This window comes from Mus musculus, chromosome 6 (assembly GCF_000001635.26).
Source record: "Mus musculus strain C57BL/6J chromosome 6, GRCm38.p6 C57BL/6J".
Taxonomy (NCBI): Eukaryota; Metazoa; Chordata; class Mammalia; order Rodentia; family Muridae; genus Mus; species Mus musculus.
In genome coordinates this window covers 146,945,558-146,963,233 of record NC_000072.6, presented here as the reverse complement: position 1 = coordinate 146,963,233, position 17,676 = coordinate 146,945,558, and the positions used below count along the sequence as shown (strand labels likewise).

The 17,676-nt window shown below is 43.5% G+C and overlaps 2 protein-coding genes across 28 annotated transcripts in view; one reads left to right on the top strand and one right to left on the bottom strand.

Moving 5' to 3' along the window:
* The window catches only part of Ppfibp1 (PTPRF interacting protein, binding protein 1 (liprin beta 1)), a 145,417-nt gene that overhangs the window by 68,792 nt on the left and 58,949 nt on the right, over positions 1-17,676 (bottom strand). The window lies entirely within an intron of this gene.
* Positions 8,795-11,933, top strand: 1700034J05Rik (RIKEN cDNA 1700034J05 gene). Of its 10 annotated transcripts, none has more exons than XM_030255626.1 (3): positions 8,795-8,955; positions 9,648-10,348; positions 10,737-11,933. In XM_030255626.1, exons 2-3 carry the CDS (start codon positions 9,692-9,694, stop codon positions 10,980-10,982), a joined length of 903 nt encoding a protein of 300 aa, XP_030111486.1. In that variant the 5' UTR covers positions 8,795-8,955; positions 9,648-9,691; the 3' UTR covers positions 10,983-11,933. The 10 variants fall into 10 exon arrangements, with proteins under 10 accessions (XP_030111486.1, XP_006507175.1, XP_017177265.1 ...); XM_006507112.4 differs by having other exon boundaries at positions 10,734-11,933; XM_017321776.2 differs by having other exon boundaries at positions 8,795-8,959; positions 10,734-11,933.

Genomic DNA, 17,676 nt, shown 5'->3' with positions numbered 1-17,676 from the left:
AAGAGCATCAATTCCTCCCCTCAATCAGTACATGGATGTTTTGTGTTTTCCTCAATGAAACAAATGATCACTCTCGATTATTGAATATAAATCTTCAAAGCTTCTACTTCAAATTAAGTGTAAAAATATTTATGAACCTGGTTACATAGCTGTTGTTTGTTTAAGTGAAACCTGTCATAGTCGATTTTCATTGTTGTTGTTGTTGTTCTAATTTCTCCCAGGACCAGATCTCTGTGATTTCAGGCTCTACTTCCCTTCCTTTCCTACTGGTCTGAAATTATCACCAGGTTGAGAATGAATAGAAAAGTCTGCAGGCAGCCTCTTGCTTTTGCCACCTGTGACAACCGAGCCATCTGGACAAGCAAGTGGGTCCTTGATAAGCCAGGAGTAGTTTAGAAGAGCCATAGCCCAGGGCTCTCGTTTGCAGGAGAGGAGATAACCTGATTTGGAATTCCTGTTCAGCTCACCATGTATCCAGAACTTGTTGTAGGTCCTGGTGTGTAGACACAAGTGAGAGAAGTCTTAGGCTTAGACAATGGTGAGAGGGAAACTGAAGGCTGAACAGTACAAATCTGTGCTGAGACAGTCTTCCCAGAAGACAGGAAGGGAGACTGGCTCTAGAATAGTCACCTCAAGAGCTAAGATCTCAGGCCCAGGCCCAAGGAATAAAGCTGTATGAAAGGTATGGAGAAGGCAAGGGAGATGTCAGCCTGCTGAGAAGATGTCAGCCTGGGTGTTAGTTTGATAATTTATATTCTAAGAAAAAAAAAAAAGTCAGATGCAGGCAGGCCCATGAGAAACTGGAATTTAAGATAGGATCCTGTGAGCTTTGCTTCTTCAGAGGTTATCTTCGGGACCACTCAATCACCCCGTGGAGACTGAAAGCCATGGCCCCCTCCTAACAGCCCAACATCTGGGAAGCTCTGGAAGGTTTTCAGGCTATCAGCAAAGCTTAATGCAACTTAACTGTCAGGGTTAGCCCTTAGCCTCCCCGACTAGCAGCAGAGCCTCTGAGTATCTGATATTTCTCTGGAGAGTAAGGTCCCAGGCCTGTTTCTTCTCAGATACAAGCAGGCTCAAGGTCTAAATAATCTCATGAGAGGCACAACGTGAGGGAGGAAACCCACATTTAAAGGCAAATTCTGATGGCTAATCTTACTGCATATCAGTTTTATTAAAATACATGGCTTGCTCCTTTGAGGGTTGGCCACGCTGTGGCAGTAAAGCACATCATAAAAGCACTAGGGGAAAATGACTGTCACTCATTACATCTCATTTTAGCAGCAAATGAGCCAGTAGGGTAAAGTACATGCAAGCTGACTTTGGTTCCAGAGGAGAATTCTCCAAGAAGCAACTTTCTCCTAAGAGACTGAAAGAGGCAGGGTGGGAACGTAAGCTAAGCAAAGATCCTCGGCTGTAGCGAATGCCTTGTTTAGAAAGTACTTAGTGGGGTAGAGTCAGTGACTGTCAAACAGCAACAGAGAGCAACCTCTGCCTGGGGAAATGCATGTATTCCCTGTACAGCAGAGAGGCTTCAATATTCTACTTCACCTCAACAGTAATGGTTACAGCAGCCTTTTATACAAGAAAAGGACTCTGGGCCCCTTTCCCTCTTCAATGCTACAGGTCTAGTACGGTCTGGATGACAGGTGATGTTAACAGGGAGGAATGTTACCCATCCTGCCTAAACTCCATTTCCTGCAGGCATGACAGTTTAAATTATTAAAACACAGTTTTATTGAAACAATATTTTAGAATATTTGTCAGGGGAGACAAAACCTGACTAACCCAACAGAAGGGAGAAATGATTTAGTGTTGCCTGGTCTCTGGCTGGGAAAACAAAACATAGTTGTTATCTCAGTGCCCAGGACTGAGACAGTGGGCACCAGTGACACAAACATGATGCACTTAGCGATGAGGAATGGGGTGCATTTAAAAGCATAGCTGAGGTACAGACTAGGGCAGGTGCCAAGAGCTGTAGAGAGAGGGACTTTGTGACAGATATCCGGAACAGCCAAAGACATGGGAGAGTGCAGAAGGGAAAACAAACACATCCCACTTCTTGACAGCATCACAGACAGCATCCAAACAGCTGAGAGATCTGCCAGAAAAGGCAGCTGTGAACTCTTGGGATGAACAGTCCATCTAAAGCATTGGAGGGCTGAAAATGTCAACAGTACACAGCCAAACGAGGCTCCTGTGCTTGACAAGGAATACGCAAGAAAGGTGGAGCTGAAACAACACATCAAGCAACGATACAACAAGCATTAAAAAACACAGCACAATCATCAAGCGAGACTGTGATAAGCTCGGAGCTTAGACTGCATTAGATCTTCCACCAAACACAAGACCAAGAGTGGTGCTGACTGTAGAAACCAGCACCACGGCATTCTGTGGGTCCAGAAAGGGAGCAAAACTCAGTCAACTTAGAATTTTTTTTCTGGGTTTATGGAAGACTCCCAAACAAGCCTGCTATCTCTGTGAAGCTAACTTCATCACAGTCTGTGATGAGCTCAACTGTGTCTCCCCCAAAAGTTGTATATTGAAGTCCCAACTCTCACAAACTCAGAATGTGTCCTTATATGGACACAGAATCTTCAAAGAACTAATTCAGGTTAAATGAAACCTTTAGGGTGAGACCTAACCCAATCTGACTGGTATCCTTATGTAAGGGAGAAATCTGGACATGAAAAAGGCATCTAACAGGGTAAGATGAGGAGAAACTAGCCTCCCACGATCATGGAGAGAAGCCTGGAATGCCTCCTTTCTCACAGTCCAACCTCCACTTGCCTCCAGCATCCAGAAATTTTCAAAGTACAACTGGCCTGAAAAACTCCACCACCACTATATGTAGGCATCAGTAATAATAATTCCTTTTTATGTATGGCCCAATGTGCTAATTCAGTTAAATACAGATTGGTCACAAGATCAAGACACAGGGCACAGAGGGAAACATGATACATCAAAGCCGGAGCACGGCATCAACATCAAAACCAATGAAGAGAGTGCACACTTTACGTGTTCGTGGGATGAGTCACAGCCAGCAAGAATGGAGCCTCCTCCCACGTCCACTGCTGCCAGGTCTCAAATACTTCTAGCCATTTCACCAGAGCAAACATGCCGATCAAAGGTTGCTGTTCCTGGCATGGTGGAGGCCCTCCATGTGGTAAAGTCACAGTGGACTGAGGACCGCCAGTGCTAATGACTACAGGCCTCCAGACTGTAAAGCTCACCTGACCTTTAACTACACCCCACAGCTGTTAGTTAGCAAGCAGCAGAGTCACAACCACATTGGCTTAAATAAGGCAGTTACGATGTCATGCTAGTCACCAGGAAGACCATTCTACTGCTTGTGGCAAAAGCTTGTCTTATTTATTACTTATTTATTACTATTACCACATCACTGGACTCCCAGGGACTTCTAGACATTACTCTTTGTTCTTCCCATATGAGATAGGTCAGACAGACTTATTTTAACTTGGAGGCAAACTGACACTTGGAGCTGGGTCACTGTCCTGAATGTGAGTGACATCCTGGAGCAGACCCCTCATCCTTGGCCATCAGATACTGGTTATATACTAGGCTCTCTATGGACCCATGGTAACATTTTCTCAGTTTCATTTTCCTAGCATTAATCTGAATAAAATGTCATTTCTGACTGTCAAAATGTAACTTCAGAGCCCCTCTCCCATGAATATTCTTGAGATGGACACCCTTGTGTTATTGACCTACGCTTTCCACTGTGAAGGTTTTACATAAGTTTGGTTCAGGAAAGAAAACAATCAGCACAATGGAGTGTAAAGCTGGGGGGAGCTCCAGCTGAGACTAGCAGTGCCAGAAGGTAGGGCCATTTTGAAAATTTAAAGTCTACACTACAAAACAGGGATATCAGCAAGGGGTCTTACTTAAGCAGAGAGGTAACTTGTGTTTCTAAGACTCATTACCTTTCCTGAAAGAACCCAGAGAAGACGCGGTAACGTCCACCTAAGAACTAGTCAGGACAAAGCAGGAAGTGGACAAGTGACAGGGGCAGAATCCACAGGGCTTCCTGAAGGAAGGTGCAGGAACAGAAGCCTGAGTGAGGAGTGTAACCAAGATGATGCCCGGCCTGGGCCCTGAGAGGAGCTGCCAGATGCTGAGGCTATGCAGGAAGAGCACAGCATGTTTGCTGGTAAAGGTCCCAAATTCAGTATTTGAGTTGAGACTTCTGTAAAGTGCTGTGTTAAAATGCTCTTAGAGCATAGGTTGGTACTAAAATATAACGTGCTAGATTTACATTTTCAAAAATAAGACTAGAAAATGCACTCATGATCAGAGTTTCAGAAGCTCCAAGCCTACAAACTGCTTTTAAGTCAGGAAACCTCCCTCAGACTGTTCTCCATGGCCACATTCCTGTCCCACCCCTGCATATTTTTGGTGAGACCAGTTGCTCTAAGAGTAGAGAAGTCTCACAGAAAAACTAAGGGGTAAGTGGTCAAGATCATGGGACAGAGTAGTCAGCATCCTCCCCCTATTTTGCTACTATAATTTTATTCCCTTCATGATCAGTGCGTTTTTCATAAACCTCATTCATTAAGACCAAAGATTCTGACTCCACCCAGACCTACTGAACTGAATTCTTAGGGTGGCACTGGAAAGCTGTACTGTAACAAGTCCTCTGGGTGACAAGGAAGCACACTCAAGTTCAGAAACCACTGACAGTCACCAATAACATCTCTGTGTCTACGTCCGTCCGTCTAGTCGCTGTATTTTACTCTGCACTAGGAACTGCTTGGCATTCAAAAGCTGTATTTAATACCAGAGCAAGCCTCTTTCCCCGGCAATGCCACCCTCCCTGTGAGATCCCACACTGTCTGCCATGAGGTGACATCCAGGATTGTTTCCATAGAGCTCGACAGATACTCGTGTCCTTAGTGCAGGGGGCACTGGCCTTCCTGATCTGAGCACACCACCTTGATCCTACACTCACAACAGAGACCCTGCTGGTTACTGGAATTCATGCCAGCATCTGGTAATCCTAGGTCACTGTTTCTCAAGGTGAAATCAGCAAGCAGAAGAATCACCTGGAAGACAAGATGGTGCAGTTGGGAGAATCATGAATTCCGGGTTAGCCTGGGCTACAGAGTATGCCTGTCTCTCTCACACAATTACCTGGAAGGTCCTGTTCCTAGTCTATTTAGCCAGCAAGTCCTAGGGATAGGGCATGAGAATCCACACTTTCAATACACAGTGGGATTGAATTTTTATGGCCATTGATGAAATGCATCTTGATAATTAACCATGGGTCAAATCAACTGCTTCTGGGTTTATAAGAACCCTGAGGTCAACTAAAACAAAGGGGTAATTTTTGCTCTAGCTTGTGGCTCACTTCTTAAACATTTCCTGTGAAACGTGAAACACCCACCTCACACTTTGTGTTCACCCTAGATTTACCTGTGAAGACTCTGGGCTAATTTTCTTATCAGACAGAGTTTTGCCTGGTTCAAATTTATGGAATTAAACTCCAGGGCTACTGAACTTTACAAAGCTCAGCCCAGATACTGTGAGACCATATTGAAGGTATTTTCTGTCTACTTTCCTTTACTTAAGTCATTTGGAAACTGTCAGTTTCTTCAAGCTTTAGCAAAATGGAAGCATGGGATTTCAAAACATAAAGGAGGACATGCAGATATCGATCAAATTGTGGATGTTACCTGTAAGTAGTGTAACACGTTCCACCTCCAAACCATCCCAGCTTTAACGATGAGAATTAAACTTACTCTTAATCAAGTGTGCCATGCCTATGAGCTCCATGTTTCTCCACCCCCACGTACCAGCAGGCAGGCAGTCAAAATAATCACCCCAAAAATATATAATAAGAGCAGAAAAAGTCAGAATTAAGTGAGTTTTAATGCTGCTGGAATAAAGAAATGGCTGTAAAACAAAAATAAAAATGACAAGCTCTTTACAAAAAATATCACTGAGTTTTCTTGAAGCAACCCATGCCTGTCTTCATCTTGCCAAACATATGCCAATCCTTTTCCTACGAACTGTGCTGTTTAGTTAAATTTCCTCTAGTCCTTTCTAAATTAAGATGCACAAAAACTATGGATGAAAGAGACAGATGAGGAAGTGTGTACTCACTTTCACTCACCCACACATATTCCTGAGGTTTATGAAAATCACTAGCTTGTGCTAACTTATCCTTCTCTGAATTTGACAACTGACTTGCAAAACCCCATTTCCAGGACTAATTTAAGAAAATAGCTTAAATAAATGTTCACAGAAGGAACATACATTTGTTTGTGCAGGTTTGCAAGAATATTTTTAATTAAAATACAATCTATATGCAGCAAACGTTGTCCTTTTTAGGTGTACAGTCCAATAAACTCTGACAATGCATGCAGCCATGTAACCATGATTAAGGCTGTTGAGCCCTGTTGCTCAACAGAGGCACTATGAATGGTTACTAGCATGGGGCTTAGAACTGCACAGGCCCCAAACCATGTATGGTCTCATCAAAAATTTGGCTGAGAAAACGCAAAGAACTAAATCTTTTACATTTATTTTATGTGAAATTACAATATTTTATATGAATTACCTGAAGTACAACAAAAATAATTTTACCTGAGTCTTTCCTCTTTTTTGGAACTACTAGAAAATTAAAAGTTAATGATCTCACTTGTGCCTCAAATTGCCTTTTACTTGCAGATGGTTTTGACTTGGCAATTTGCAGGGAATACCACATCCTATTCCCAGTTCCAGGCAACTACCAATTACCTTGTATACCTGAAACATTTGATTCTAAGAGGTTTTAAAATACTTCCATTAAAATATCTACCCTGAACCTTGTAATTTTTCTTAAACATTTTGTAGAGGTTTTAAAAATAATTTTTAACATTCGTTTTTAACTTCACAAGAGTTTGAAAAGACTCATCTATAATAGTATTTGTTAATCAATATCATTTTCATTAACTGGCCTCGAATGCACTTGGGGCAATAAGTTGTCTTCCGAGGGACGTGCACAGTGGTCCTCAAATGAATGGAGGCCATTGTGCACACACACAACAGCATCTATTCACACATGCTGCGGTAGATCTGAGCCAGAGGTGGGGAACCTCCGAGAGCTTAACTTAGCCTCAGGAAGTGGAGAGAAAGCTTTATCTGTGCTCACAGGCTGAGTAGACACGCACAGCACTGAGCCAGCCGATGTGGGAGGAGAGCAGGAGAAGGGTGTTCTGGCCCGCTAGCCGGCCTGTGAGGGAGGACTCTGTGATGCCCGATGATAACAGCCAGAGACAGGCAGAGCCAGTCAACTGCATCCTGTCCGACTCATCCCAGCCCCGTCTGCTCCCTGTCTGCTTTCTTCCAGGCCCCTTCCAACTAATCTGAAAAGAATTATTATTTATAACAGGCATTCATTCTGCCTGCTGCTATTCATAGTCATCTTCACTTACTCTAGATTCTTTTTACCATCTGTCTGATTTTCCAAAACACAATAAACACTCTAGGTAGACTTTCTGCCACTGTATTTCTATGGTACAGGAGACTGCAGAGAGTCTCCCATAGGCTAGTCAAGAGCTCTACCACTGAGCCACACCCACAGCCCCGAGCCCCACTTTCTATTAGGTTAACTTGGCTCTGCCTCTAGGTTAGGTTCCTTCTCAGCAGTCAACTTTGAGCATGTCTGCCCTCCCCTCTCTTCTCACCCATCTCCACCTTTTCCTTCACAGTGCCCTGAGGACTAGAAGAACAAGAATCATCTGAATGTCTGAATTTTAAGCATTTTGCTATTAGTCTCCTAAGAAGACCTCAGCTTGTTTCTTGGGAAGCCTACATCCTATCATCCCTTCAAACTTTTTTTTTTTGTCTTTTGGTAAAACCATTGCACCCAAATTATAATGTAGCCAAAGGGAGAACTGTTGGCCATCAACAGTGTCCACAGTTTCTAAACACAGCAAGTGGCACTCACCTCACCCTCCTAGCCAAAGGATTCCCACTGGGTCTTTTGAATGTACTCAGGGGGGATGGTTTCTACCATGGCTCCCTTGCTAGACTGGGTTCCTTTACTATGACCCCCATAGTCAGGTTAGGTTCCCAGCATCCACATCAGGAGACTCACAACCATCTGTAACTCTAGTTACAGAGGACCCAAGGCTCTGGCATCTATGTGGTGTACATACACAGACACACATACATGAAATCATTAATTAGTTAGTTAATTAATTCCTGCTACAAGTGGCAGAACATAGGGTCTGAAACTTGTTAGGCACTCAACTGTCCGGTGTGTGTGTGTGTGTGTGTGTGTGTATGAGGTATTTCTGATATAAACTAAGACAAGAGGATACCAGCCTGAGCTACATTCAATCTTCTTGCTTTGGTCTCCCAAGAGCTAGATTACAGATATATACTATATGGTCATCATTCATTAATTTCAAAAGCAGCAAAATAAGTAGGTAGCCTGCATTCTCTAGAGACACAGAAACAACAGGAAATTTTAATGTATAAAAAGAGACTAGTTACAAAGAATTGCTGAGAAGTTCCAAGATCTGCCCCCTGTAATCTACAGACCTAGCATGGCAGTGGAAACCTAAGTATGACATGTAGCAGACTAATGTGCAATCTTGGGGGATGGAAATCTTGGGGGATGGAAATGAGGGAAAATGTGAGAAAGATCTCATGGAACTGACTGATTCTAATGAAGAGAGTGCAGCCTACTATTGTATGTGCTCAGAATACTCTGAAACTGAAGGGACAGATCCTGTCCCTTTACATAATTCTGACCATAACTTGGTTCCTTTGTTGCCATGGTAACCAACAGTCTTGGAACACAAACTTCTCAGAAGCAGTTGGGCTTTACATCACTGAGACATGGGCTCTGAAGGGTTTCTGACTCCATCACTTTGTCTCCACTGCTGGAAGCGCCTGTCTCATCTGGGCAGCCCTCAGATCAGGGCATGACAAAGGCATGAGCATGTGTGTGAGTGTGAGTGTGTGGTCTTCCAGGTTTGCTTACAGGGAGATTATGGAAAATGCAGAATAAACATGCCATCAGATGGTGGGAAGATGGGTGCTCAAATGACAGTCACCTTTCTGGAAAGCATTCTGGTATCAATTATTATGTCTATATATTTATGATCTTTGGTCCACTAACTCCATGGATCATGGTATGGTCTTAAGTAACCTAGTGATCATTAATCAGCCAAGTTATTGAGTATCAGTAGGTGACACCTAAGGCTATTTAATAAGAAAGTAGTTAAGAATATTAGAATAGCCATAGGTTATTATAAACTTGATAATAAGTTTCTATTGATGTGAGAACCACATGTATTTGGATATGTGTGTATATGTACATATGCGCACAGATATACATATATACTAAGAAATTAGTTACCTTGACCTCAGAAGAGTGGACTGAAAACATACTTGACTCTAGTCACACTTCCCTGTCATTTTCAAATTCTCCTTTTTGTTTATAAGCTCTCTCAGCTACTGTCAAACAAATAAGAGGCACAAAGAAGAGATGCCAGAGTGTTTTTGTCTTTACAGAGGCAGAAAGTACAAAAGGGTGGACTATACAGAGTGGAAGGAATAGTTTCAATAAGAAAAAGGAATGGGTCATATAACTTCCCCCCATAATATCATTTACTAATTTTTTTCTTCTGAAGTTTCCAGAATCAAGGAAAACTTGAGATTGGACACTCTCAGCACCATGACAACCTCACCCTCCAGCAGTGACTACAGTAGCACAGAGGATTCTATTTATGAATGCAAGTCCAACCAGAGCGCCTCGGTGGGCTACTACCCCTCTGAGAACACCTTTTCCTATGAGGACCTGGTCTCCCGTGAGGAGACAGCCTCTGTGGATTCTTTGGTCCATTTCCTCCCTCCTGTCCAAAGCACCTGGAGGACAGAGAGTTTAAGGAGACTCTTCAGGAAACGAGATCAGGTGGAGCATGACCCAGAGCAGTTCAGCAAGCTAAGCATCACACTGGCCTGGGATATCGATGTGGACTCTAACCATGCAGACTCTCTTGCTAATCTGGATCTAAATGCCCATAGCCAGTGGATGGATAAGTGGCCAGAAGACAAGACAAAACTGACTCCCTGCAAACTGTATAACCTAGTACAGAAACTTGAGACATTTCTAGGAAAAGAAAAAGGTGGCCAGCATGACGGCTGTGTGCTCCCTGAATCTACTCAGAAGGAAGATGTCCACCTCAACAGCACTACCCCTCCACATACTGCTCAGGTCAGTCCTAAAGAACGTGATGTTTGTCAAGACTTGTCCAAGCAAAGATCCCTGGAAAATGAAGATATCTGTCAGGTGCTAGAGGATCCTCCAAGGTTACTGAAAGACGAAGTTGTGGTGAGCACAGAGATGCATGCCTCCCAGGAGAGCAAGGGGCAGGACTGGGGAAGACAAGGTTGGACAGTGGAGCCTCACTCTCACTACCTGCTGTGAGGCAAGGTGGGCCCCAGGAGACTAGGACAGGGGGGAAGATAACAGTAAGGAGAGGAGATGGGGCACTGTAGGAAAGATACTACAGAGCACAGAGGGAGGGAAGAGGGGTAGGCACAGCAACCCTCAACCACAACCACATAAAAATGGAAGTGTGTGTTCTAGTCAGTTTGTCTCGAAACTTTGCTATATTTGGGCTATTTGGGCAAATGGGCTTGGGTTCTATAAAGGAGTAGACAGCAGGCCCACTGATTTTGACACTACATGCATCTAACTCATCCTGTTTTCTCAGCAGGAGATAAGACAGGCATCTGAGAGCTCCTTGGAAACCTCCTCCGTGTCATCCCCTCAGCCAGAGGGTGCTTCCCGCTCACACAACATATTCTGTATGAACTTTCGGTGGGTCTTCCAATGGCTGCGGACACAAATCTTCTCCCGATGGAGGAGACAGCGCCCTAGCCAGGCTACCAACACCTGGCACCAGAAAGCAGTGAGAAATATACATTCTCTCAGAAGCAACAGAATCCAACCCCAAGAATGACACAGGAATGAGTTCACCTGACAGCCCCAGAGTTTTAAACCTTTGAAGCCTCTTGTTCAAAAATTCCTAAGAGGTATGTGTCCTCTCTTCCACCTCACAGCTGAGGAAATCAATACCTGGAGTACACAGTGGGAGTTTCCAATCTTCACATTCCTTCTGAACAAGCCACTTATTACAACCAGGGAACAAGTGTACCTGAAGTAGTCTGGTATCCTGGACCACCAGAACTGCTGTCTTGATGTTGGACCCTCGACTAAGGAGTGGCTCCAAACAGTCTCAGTGCCCACTGGAAGCACAACCTAAGCCACCCCACCATGGCGGGAGGCTGGTGGGATATATACTGCCTTCTGGAAATGAGGGTTTGCATAATGAAAGAGTAAAACACACATAAACAAAATGGAGGCAAAAAGAAGGAGGGAGAGGGGATGCTATTCTTTTAGGAAGCAGCATACTACCTAAGTTTACCAAGAGTTAATTCAGCCTTCTGAATTCAACAAGCATATTTTCAGCCTGAGTCAAAGTAATTTGCTTGGAGAAGACACACATAAGAGAGATCTGTGTTTACTGGGGAAAAAGACGTGGGGATTGTTGAGCAGGGGTTCCCATCTCCCCCAAGACTATACTGAAGAAAAAGCCCAATTCTTTAGTAAGATTTCTGGTTTCTGCCTACTCCTTTTAACCTCTGGAATGCGGCAATAGGAAGTATTCAAGCATAGCTCGTTCATTCTAGTGTCCAATGCATTATCCAACCAAAGCAGGTCCTCTAAGCCTCACATGTGGGGAAGGGGTGAGGCTAGTGAGTACCAAAAGGGATGCGTGGGAGCTGGAGGGCCACTGGGGTGTTGGGGGTAAGAATTTTACTGAACCTTTAAGTCTCCTGTAGAATTACTATAATTGTCAGGCACATATTAATCTCATTAATCAATAAATTCTGGGATCTATTTAACCTCATGACTGAAAATGTAAAACCATTCTTTAAAGTGTATCTCATCCTTGAAGGGAAGGCTCAGTTGCTTGAATTATCTGGGTGAGTATAACTTACACAATCATATTCTGGAATTCATAATACTGTAAATATAGGATACAGCAAAATAATTTATCAAACTTAGAAGTTATTCAGCTCTCTGCAAATGCTAACGCTAATGCATTATAGACCAACCATGAAAAGAACCCTGCTACGGGGTTTGGGGTGATATATCAGTAAACAAGGGTAAAATCTTTTTTTCCCAAGACTTTAAGAATACAAGACAAATTCATAGTTCAAGGCAGATATGAGTTCAAGTCTATTTAGACACAAGAACATCTTCCAGGCACTTTTAGTTCTAGCACTTGGGAGACAGAAGCAATCAGATCTCTGTGAGTTTGAGACCAGCCTGGTTTACATACCAAGCTTCAGAATAGCCAAGGTTACAGAGAGAGACCCTGTTTCAAATTCCCTCATAAGACAGGAGAATAAAAATGAAGTAAATGCTAAATGAATTCCTAGAGAATGCTAAGGCTCTAAATTCAATATTAAAGAAGGATGTAGTTAGGAGAAATAATCAATTGCTTCAAATGTGAACTGCAAGTGAAGAATTAATTTACACAGCACACATGGTGTCTAATTTCAGGATGACAGGTGGGGTTTATGTTGCACTGCCTGCCAGGAGTCTTTTCCTGCTACCCCCTAACTCCCCAGCAAACAGAACAATGGTCAGCTTTCAGAAGAAACAAAATCCCTATCAGATAACACTGCTGAATGAGCCCGTCTTCAGCAGAGTGGGTGCAAAAGCCCTTGGATAAATTCCCTGAAAGATTATTAGTCCAGATCAAGAAGTTCCCTTGCTAAACAATTTCCGTCTTATCCCACATTTCAAACGAACCTCATGGATTTAATACCCTTTTATTTCAGTACAGTATGCTTGATTAAAAAAAAACTACCTCCAAGGCACGGAGGGCATCTCTCCAGTTTGTGGCTTTTGAAAGAACACTAATCTCATTACCACAGCATTATCTGTTCAGAAGGGAATAAGAATGGTAATTGACTTGCATACTCCTTGTCTACCTCAATATCTATTATTTTAAGTTTAAAAAAAAAATCCTCTAAAATACAAAGAGCAGCCACTCCCCCTCTTCCCTGACCATTATAAAACTTCCCTCGTAAGCCCACGCTCAAAGAACAGGCGGCATGTCAGATGCACCCATGGGCTCTGACTTTGGGATCTTACGTTTTCCCAAACAGGAGAGTTTATCAGTAAAGTGGCATCAGAATATTTGTACCATTATTGCAACACAGCAATTTCATTCACATAAGGACCAGAAATAGACACTGAATCCACTGTGTAAAGGACTGTCAGGAAACAGTATTTGGAGGTAGTCCAACAGTCACTCCACGGGTAGAAAGCAGCCTACACCTTCAAGAGAAGCAGCGTAGACTGGCCGGCAATGTTCAACCTGAATCTCACCACAAGGACTGCAGTAGTCAGATAAATCTTAGATTGCAGAACATTCTACTAGACACTCTCTGGAACTAAACATGTTAGGATCACAAAACACAAAATAACTTTTTTTAATTGAAAAAGACAGAGAGACATGGCAGGTTATAATGGAGACCACAGAGAGAGAGACATGAGGCCAGCTGCTATTCATGATCTCCAACTGAAGCCTGGATCAAATCCACAAAGCTAAACAAAACTTAGGTAAAGGATTCTTCATAACATCTGGAAAAAACAGGTAGTGACAGATAGTATATAATATGATCGAGTAGCTGTGTCAGTCATGGTTCTCTAGAGGAACAGAACTTATAGAATGAATATTTATTTATTATATCTTTTAGATAAAATATAACACGTATATATTCATTAGAATGGCTTACAGGCTGTGGTCTAGCTAGTCCAACAATGGCTGCCTATGAACAGAAGATCCAAGAATCCAGTAGCTGTTGAGTCCACAAGGCTGGATGTCTCAGCTGTCTTCAGTAGAAGCCAGAATCCTAAAGAAGGCGGTTCTAACGCCAGTAACAAAATGGACTTGCCAGCAAGAGCAAGAACAAACAGGCAATGACCAAACTTCCCTCTTCCATGTCCCACTTCAAAAGATCTGAAGTAAAGGTGTAACTTTCTACCTCAAAAGATTCAGATTAAAAGTGGGTTCTTCCCACTTCAAATGACTTAAGGAAAAAATCCCCCTCAGGGTCCTGAGTTGCACGGGCTTTAGTTAGCTCCAGATGTAGTCAAGTTGACAGCCAGGACGGCTGCACAGGTGTTACCAACTGACGATATGGTCGAATATTTACTGTATAATAACACCAAGGCTACATAAGAGAACACCTTCGATTCTTTACAAATAAGAAAATAAGAAAGCTAAGACCAGGAAACCACTAAGAAAAACAAACTCTAGGAAGTAAGGAGTCCAGTTCTCTATGCCTAACATTTTCATGACACAGTATCTTAGTCATATATCTACTTAAAATAACTAACATTTTAAGCACTGGAACATGATATTAACTGCTAAGGTTATATAAATGGGTCGGTTCTTTAGACTCCCTCATTCATCCTGGGTTCTGTCTTGGATTCCTTGGCTCCAGGAACGTCCAGTCAGTCTCGTGCACAGTCAGGGGTGTTCAATTCCTAACTGGAGCTCACAAACGGGTCTAGCTGAGAGCAGAATGGCATCCCAGGGTTGTTCTAAAGCAAGAGCTCCGCTTGCTTAGTTTCGCTGAGGTCAGAAGAGTTTTGCCCACTAGAGGCAAGTTTACCTTTCAATGACCTCACATTGCAAGGGCTTCCATCTGCTCTACCTTGGGAAGTACTCGCTGTACAGACCTCTCTGCTCCTCGCCCTGCAGGAACAGGTCTAAGAGCTCCTGAATATTGATTTTTTGATGCTTCCTTTCCTTCTGGAGCAGGACAGCATCAAACGTGCCTGGATGGGAAATAGTGCACACAGGAAGCACACGAAGCACAGCGAGCTTAGGCCCTGTCTGAGACAAACGTGCACATCGACATACAACGAACACTCTGCAAGCAGTGAACATTCAGAAACTCTTGACAAGTTTATCTTTCCATCCCAGGTTAAAGAAGGGAGTTATTAAGACTTCCTGGCTTTGGCCCCTGGTCCTCTAAACTTGCTGTGAATTCTGAGGAAATTACTTAATCTCTCTGTGCCTTCTTTTTCTTCATCTATAAGCTGTAATACTACAGCACTAACCTTTAAAAGAAAGTAGTAATGAGTACTCAGTACAAGGATTAATGGCACATTATGTTTATAGAGTGTAAATGCTGCTAACTGCTGTCAACATAACACTCTTTATTCTAAGAAATCTGTCACAACTCCTGGTGGCCACAGAAGAAAATTCAAGTAAAAAGGCACTGCACTTCTCTACAGTGCCTCCCCACACCAACCTGAGATCAAAGCATCAGCAGCAGCAGTTTCTAGGCGCTCCTGCCAAGGCTCATGCTCCTTCACCTATCAGGAACTTCCCCTAACCTGGCTACATCTTCAGTCCACACTGCTTCTCCTGTTTTCAAATCCTATCCTTCAAGCACAGGCTATATTCAAGCCATGCTACAGAAGAGAGCCAGCGAGGCCTGAGGCTTAACCCCACCCCTTGTGTCCCCAAGCACTTGTTTTTGGTGTGTAAATGCACATTTTACCCTGACTTGTAGAAATCAGAGCAGAAACACATGCCCACACCCCTCTCTCCCACCAGACAAAGGCTCTGATGTTCTGCTTATCTCTGCATGCTCCAAAGCCCCTGACCCAGTTTCTCATACAGAGGCTCCATGATAAACCTTTGGTAAAATGAATGGTTAATCTGCAGGAAACAATTTAAGTCGATAAGATCTAGGATGGAATGTCACTTCCTTTCATAACCTTTAGCTAGCTTCTGTGGGAGAGTGTATCTGCGCCTCAACCACATGACCTGTATAGCTGGACTGGGGGTGGGGGTGATTCATGGCCGACAACTAGGGTCAGTGTACTCACATGTGTTCACTTGTTTTGTGCATGAATTTGTCCTGTGCTAACACTGTACAACCCAAGACCACCACTCTAGGTGGTTTCAGGATTGTTCCAGCTGGCGGAGGGGGAAGTATGGGCGTCGGGGATTGCCCTCAGCCCTCATGGAGGTTCCTGGCCTTTTGGTTCAGCTTGACCCTCAGACTGTGACAGCCCTTTCCAAGGTGTATCCTGAAGGTTTTCACATCAATGTGCCTTTCACTGGAAATTTTACTGTCTCAAAGATTCCCCACCCATCCCCACCCCTGCCCCCAGCTTGGTGCTGAAAAAGGCTACCTGACATCCCCAAGTCAAGAAGGCTGAGAGACCTCGGGGACAAACAATACGTTTTTCAGCCAAGCTTTATGCATGCATGGGTCAGAATGCACTTGGCCATGAGCTAGATGTTAATGATTCAACTATTAAATCATGCCTAAAAAGAAACACATAAAACAAGGTTAGGTACTAATTTGGTTGACAAAAAATGCCGTGACCAGAGGCTGGCAGGAAATTAATTCTGTATTTCCTCTAGGAAAAATACCCAGTTACTTCAGGTTCATGCCAACTTTACAGAGCATCACTCATGAGGTGACAAGAGACAGGAGTCCGGAGAGCAGAGTCCCACCACAGACACTTTTTTCCCTTTTCAGTGCTATCTCAGGAAACAACACCCAGCCCCCAGAGCCTGCACTACTCTTGGGCCCCAGTTTGCTATCTCAGCCTTTCTGGATCACTCAGCCTTACAAAGGAGAGCCACCAGACCCAGGGGGTTGCTGTGGGTTAGGGGTGCGTGCTGTCTTCTCCTGTGAGAAGGCCAATGACTGAAGGCCTGCCATTCTTATCATTTCCTGCTTGGAGCTTGGGTGTTAACCTTTCCCAGACACACAGGAGCCCCAGTGTGGGTGAAAGGGCTCTGAAAGGGCTGTTCAGTGTCGGACTCAGGCAAAACCAATACATAGCACAGCAAGGACCCAGTTTGACACGAAGGTGTCTATTCTGCTTTCCAGGAGACCTTTGCATGCATCCAGGCTCCTCAGAATCAGCAGAGTCACTAAGATAACTGGCCAAGGAACTACAGAGGACTCAGGTTCCGTTCCCAGCTCACAACCACCTGTAACTCCACTTCCAGGGTATCTAAAGCCCTCTTCTGACCTCTATGGGCGCCAGGCATACGTGTGGTGTGCATACATATATACACAAAGGCAAAGCATTCACATACAAGAAATAAACATAAATCTTTTAAAAAAAATTCTAAAAAGATAATTGGTCAAGCAGGCAACATGGCATACACCTGCAATCCAGCAATGAAGGAAGCTGAGGCTGGAAATGTGTTAATTTGAGGACTTATCCCAGCCTCAAAACCCAAAAAACAAAAAACCTCAGATAAGCTTTTGGTGCCAGCCATTGACACATACTCTGCTTCTGAAGTGACCTTATAATACTAATATATGTAATATATTATATTATATATAATTTTAATATATATCTTTTTCTTTGCAGAGCTGGGAACCAAACAGGGCCTTGTGTACACTAGGTAAAACCTGGACTGCACACACAGCCCAGTAACAGGGTTTTGTTGTTGTTTTGAGACAGAGTCTTACTCTGTAAGCCAGTCTGGCCACATGCTCACTATCCCCCTGCCTCGGCCTCCCACGTGTTAGAATTACAGGCATGCACTACCATGCCTGGCTCCTCTACAACTGGTTTTTCTTGTTGAA

Excerpts from the sequence above, each read along its gene's own strand:
- 1700034J05Rik (XM_017321773.2), top strand. The coding sequence starts at position 9,012 with ATGCAGAATAAACATGCCATCAGATGGTGGGAAGATGGGTGCTCAAAT. Across the intron at positions 9,088-9,647 it reads CCTTTCTGGAAAGCATTCTG|TTTCCAGAATCAAGGAAAAC; the intron begins GTATCAATTATT and ends TTTCTTCTGAAG. Across the intron at positions 10,349-10,733 it reads TACTGAAAGACGAAGTTGTG|CAGGAGATAAGACAGGCATC; the intron begins GTGAGCACAGAG and ends CTGTTTTCTCAG.